Source organism: Cebidichthys violaceus, unplaced genomic scaffold, assembly GCF_023349555.1.
Source record: "Cebidichthys violaceus isolate CVI_PGR_0920_01 unplaced genomic scaffold, fCebVio1.0.p SCAF_19, whole genome shotgun sequence".
NCBI lineage: Eukaryota > Metazoa > Chordata > Actinopteri > Perciformes > Stichaeidae > Cebidichthys > Cebidichthys violaceus.
Genome location: NW_027176361.1, coordinates 622,501 through 627,500, shown reverse-complemented (window position 1 = coordinate 627,500; position 5,000 = coordinate 622,501). Strand labels below are relative to the sequence as shown.

Genomic DNA, 5,000 nt, shown 5'->3' with positions numbered 1-5,000 from the left:
TAATAATGTGTAGTAATGTTTAATAATGTGTAGTAATGTGTAATAATGTGTAATAATGTGTAATAATGTGTAGTAATGTTTAATAATGTGTAGTAATGTGTAATAATGTGTAATAATGTGTAGTAATGTGTAATAATGTGTAGTAATGTGTAATAATGTGTAATAATGTGTAGTAATGTTTAATAATGTGTAATAATGTGTAATAATGTGTAATAATGTTTAATAATGTGTAATAATGTGTAATAATGTTCTATACTAATACATCATCAGCATCACGGCCGTCCGTTGAATCTTACTTTCTCTTTCTCACGTCGATGAGTTGATGACCTTTAGTCCATCAGCTGAATGTGGGTCATAGAAGCTAACGTGCTAACATGCTAACATGCTAACATAAAGGAAACAGCTGATTGACCTGTGAGTTAATCATCTCTGAATGATTTCAATACTCTCATCTTTCTCATGAGAAGACTGAGAACTGAAAGCTCCAGAAGAAGAAAAGGACCCTTTCGTATAAACTCTGACTGTCTCTATGTCTTCATCTTTAGAGGACAGACAGACAGGAGGACAGAGGGACATCATCACCATGAAGACAGACTACCAGCTAGAGAATGAGATGGACGACAGCACCCTCTGGTTCAAAGGCATGTCTGTCTGTCTGTCTGTCCCTAACCCTCTGTAAAATACTATCATCAACTGATATGATAAAGTGATGAACTGTCTCTCCACCCGTCCGTCTCTCTTCCTGTCTGTCTCTCCACCTGTCTGTCTCTCTTCCTGTCTGTCTGTCCACCTCTCTACCTGTCTTTCTGTCCACCAGACGGTCCTCCCGTCTCTCTCTCAGGAGTCTCCAGGTTCAGACGCTGGTTGTTTCCTGGTCTGACGGCGACAATCATCCTGATTCTGATCATAGCACTGGGAGCTAGCAGTGAGCACACACACACACACACACACACACACACACACACACACACACACACACACACACACACACACACACACTAAAAAGTCATACATTTAGTGTAAAACTTACATAGCTGTTACACACTTGTAGTTATTAGTGTATATATGTGTGTGTGTGTGTGTGTGTGTGTGTGTGTGTGTGTGTGTGTGTGTGTGTGTGTGTGATCAGACACAAAGATGTCGAATCGTCTGTGGTCTGTGGAGCAGAGTGTGTCCAACCTGAGCAACGTCATCCAATCACTGAACACCTCACTGCAGCACGCTCAAGGTAACACACACACACACACACACTCACACACACACACACACACACACTCACACACACACACACACACAAACACACACACACACACACACACTCACATGTGTGTCCTGTCCTTCAGAAGCAGCTGAAGAAGTTGAGCGGCTGAGGTTCTCTGTAGAGAACAACAAGGAGCAGCTGACCTCAGGTCTGTCTGATCGTCATAATATTCATAAGAATGATCACTGATCACATGATCATCACCCTCTGTCCATGTTCACTGTGAGTGTGTGTGTGTGTGTGTGTGTGTGTGTGTGTGTGTGTGTGTGTTCAGTGAACGACGCGTTGAAGCAGCTGTCGGTCGTGGATTCTCTCAGAAGGAGCATCTCATCACTCAGATGTTCCCTCGAACGCATCATCAACAATAGTATTCACACACACACACACACACACACACACACACACACACGATACACACACACACTTATTTAAAATACATGTTTTCAGACAGACAGATACTCACTCCTATCTGTCTGTCTGTCTGTCTGTCTGTCTGTCTCTCAGGCTCAGGAGCAGACGGGTGTTGTCCTCCTGGTTGGGATCAGTTTGGCTTCAACTGTTTCTTCTTCAGCTTTGAGTCTCTTTCCTGGAACGAGTCCAGAATCTGGTGTGAAGACCACGAAGCTCACCTGGTCATCATCCACACGGACCAGACGTGGGTGAGACAGCCTGTCTCTCTGTCTGTCTGTCTCTCTCTCTCTCTCTCTCTCTCTGTCTGTCTGTCTCTCTGTCTGTCTCTCTCTCTGTCTGCCTGTCTCAGGTGTGATGTTTGGAGACACTTTGTTCCAGACTGAAATATTGTATTGCTGATTAAGGAGTTCATATTTTAATACGTGTTGGACAGTTGCACGGTTTCACTTACACCCCCCAAATGTCTCTCTCTCTCTCTCTCTCTCTGTCTCTCTGTCTCTCTCTGTCTCTCTCTCTCTCTCTCTCTCTCTCTCTCTCTGTCTGTCTCTCGCTCTGTCTGTCCAGGACTTTGTGACCCGTCGTAGCGTTCCTGTGTTCTACTGGGTGGGTCTGTCTGACTGGAGGACCGGTCGGTGGGAGTGGGTGAACCAGACTCCGTACACGATGGAGCGCAGGTCAGTCTTCTGACGACGTCCAACTGAAACATGAAGCGTACCGTGTGTTCTTTAACCCTTCGCCTGGTCTCCAGGCGCTGGGTTCCCGGTCAGCCCGACAGCTGGGCCGATCACGGTCTGGGACACGGAGACGAGGACTGCGCTCACCTGCACGGCAACGGACGCCTCAACGACCTGCACTGCTCCACCAGGATGCGCTTCATCTGCCAGAAACACAGCGTCCGGCCCTGAACAGGAAACGCATCATCGACGTGATGCAGAAGCTTCAGGGATGAGACGTCTTTGTAAACATACTGGATGTAAACGATGTGCTCAACCTGATATCTTTGTCTTAATAAAGTTTGTGGCTGTGAGACTATTGTCCTTTACGTTTGGTTTTATAAAACGACACTTCAACTCCTTTCAATGCTTTTCTAGTCCAACTACCATTTCATTTACACCCAGTGCTCATTCTTCAACAGCCACTTCACATTTTAGTTCTCACACTCCAACTACCACTTCATCTTTTTTTGACTGCCTACATTTCAATTGCCACTTCCCACCCATTCAGTACACTTCATATCTGAATCCTTTAGCCCAGTTTCAGTTTTAACTGCCACTTCAGCTTCTTTCAGTGTTTCAGTTTTAACTGCCACTTCAATGTCTTTTAGTGACTCAACCTCTGGTCCTACCTGAGTGCATTGAAGTACTTCACCACATTTAAGCTTTTTTCACTTTTTTTTCCAAAGCCTTCAGCTGCTGTTGTAGCAGAGGAAGCGGGAACACTTCAGTTCCCTTCAGCAGAAATGTGTGTTTCCACATTGTAGACCAACACGGCGACACTCGCTGTGTTTTCCAGTTCAAAGTTCAGTTTTTGGGGGCCGATGACCCCTCTGCTCTGTGTTTGGACAGACGGATTGTTGGACAGACTTCACCGGGACGGAGACGGAGACATGACGACCGAATACCATGACGACGTGGAAGACGACAACAGCTCCTTCTGGAACAAAGGTACCCGTCTGTCTCTCCACCTGTCTGACTGATTGTACTTATTGTAAAAAATGTTAAAGTCACCTCCTGTCTATCTACCCGTCTGTCTCTCTCCCCGTCTGTCTCTCTACCCGTCTGTCTCTCTCCCCGTCTGTCTCTCTACCCGCCTGTCTCTCTACCCGTCTGACTCTCTACCCATCTGTCTCTCTACCCGTCTGTCTCTCTACCCGTCTGTCTCTCTACCCGCCTGTCTCTCTACCCACCCGTCTCTCTACCCGTCTGACTCTCTACCTGTCTGTTTCTCTACCCATCTGTCTCTCTACCCGCCTGTCTCTCTACCCGCCTGTCTCTCTACCCACCCGTCTCTCTACCTGTCTGACTCTTTCCCCGTCTGACTCTCTACCCATCTGTCTCTCTACCCGCCTGTCCCTCTACCCGTCTGTCTCTCTACCCACCTGTTTCTCTACCTGTCTGTTTCTCTACCCGCCTGTCTCTCTACCCACCCGTCTGACTCTTTCCCCGTCTGACTCTCTACCCGTCTGTTTCTCTACCCGTCTGTCTCTCTACCCACCTGTCTCTCTACCCACCTGTCTCTCTACCCATCTGTCTCTCTACCCGCCTGTCTCTCTACCCGTCTGTCTCTCTACCCGTCTGTCTATCAGAGCCGGCTCCCGTCTCTCTCTCAGGAGTCTCCAGGTTCAGACGCTGGTTGTTTCCTGGTCTGACGGCAACAATCATCCTGATTCTGATCATAGCACTGGGAGCTAGCAGTGAGCACACACACACACACACACACACACACACACACACACACACACACACAGACACACACACAGACACACAGACACACACACACACACACACACACACACACACACACACACACACACAGACACACACACACACACACACACACACACACACACACACACAGACACACACACACACACACACACACACACACACACTTTATTGATCGTATGAGTTTTCTTCTGTCATCATCAGATCAATATGTTCAGCTGGACTCTGTGTTTATTGTTAGTGTTGCTAACAATAGCTAATGTTAGCATGCTAACACACTAAACTACCATGGTGAATTTGGTCAACATGTTAGCATGCTGATGTTAGCATTTCGCTTCATTAATGGAGAGTAATTATTAATATATATATATTGTAAAACTTTCCACACACACACAAACAGGACTACTTTGTGTCTCCGCCTTCAGACAGCAAGACATCCAGCTGGTTGTGGTCTGTGGACAGACGTGTGTCCAACCAGACTGAGTCCCTGAGCGCCGCCCAGCAGCTCAGCAAAGGTAACTACACCTGTCTCTGAGATCCTTAAATCTGAATAGTCCACAACGTCCTGTCCCTTTTTGTCTCAGATGCAGCGAAAGACGTCCAGCGCCTGAAGTTTGCTGTGGAGAGCAACAAGGACCAGCTGACCTCAGGTCTGTCTGAAGGCCCCGAAAACACAACAATGAAGAACAATGAAGCTCCACTCAACAGCTAATGTTCTCAGTGTGTGTGTGTGTGTGTGTGTGTGTGTGTGTGTTCAGTGGACGAGGCTTTGAAGCAGCTGTCAGCTCTGGACGACATCAGCAGGACGGTCGCTTCACTCAAGTGTACCATCGAACGCATCATCAACAATGGTACACACACACACACACACACACACACACACA

At 47.1% G+C, this 5,000-nt stretch overlaps 2 protein-coding genes across 3 annotated transcripts in view; both read left to right on the top strand.

Annotated features, from left to right (window-relative positions):
• LOC137874391 (C-type lectin domain family 10 member A-like) overlaps nt 1-2,699 on the top strand; it is a 3,194-nt gene extending 495 nt beyond the window's left edge. Inside the window, exons 2-9 of the mRNA XM_068713047.1 lie at nt 546-641; nt 818-925; nt 1,130-1,228; nt 1,344-1,409; nt 1,536-1,628; nt 1,766-1,920; nt 2,237-2,346; nt 2,421-2,699. Coding sequence (XP_068569148.1) covers nt 584-641; nt 818-925; nt 1,130-1,228; nt 1,344-1,409; nt 1,536-1,628; nt 1,766-1,920; nt 2,237-2,346; nt 2,421-2,577 — 846 coding nt within the window. The 5' untranslated portion in view covers nt 546-583 and the 3' untranslated portion in view covers nt 2,578-2,699. The remainder of the gene's footprint in view (nt 1-545; nt 642-817; nt 926-1,129; nt 1,229-1,343; nt 1,410-1,535; nt 1,629-1,765; nt 1,921-2,236; nt 2,347-2,420) is intronic.
• Nucleotides 2,700-3,227: 528 nt separating this feature from the next.
• Nucleotides 3,228-5,000, top strand: part of LOC137874390 (C-type lectin domain family 10 member A-like) — a 2,972-nt gene continuing 1,199 nt past the window's right edge. Inside the window, exons 1-5 of one of the 2 annotated variants that reach the window (XM_068713045.1) lie at nt 3,228-3,336; nt 3,978-4,085; nt 4,542-4,631; nt 4,701-4,766; nt 4,875-4,967. In XM_068713045.1, the coding sequence (XP_068569146.1) occupies nt 3,279-3,336; nt 3,978-4,085; nt 4,542-4,631; nt 4,701-4,766; nt 4,875-4,967 (415 nt within the window). In that variant the 5' untranslated portion in view covers nt 3,228-3,278. The remainder of the gene's footprint in view (nt 3,337-3,977; nt 4,086-4,541; nt 4,632-4,700; nt 4,767-4,874; nt 4,968-5,000) is intronic. The other variant, XM_068713046.1, reaches the window with a different exon arrangement.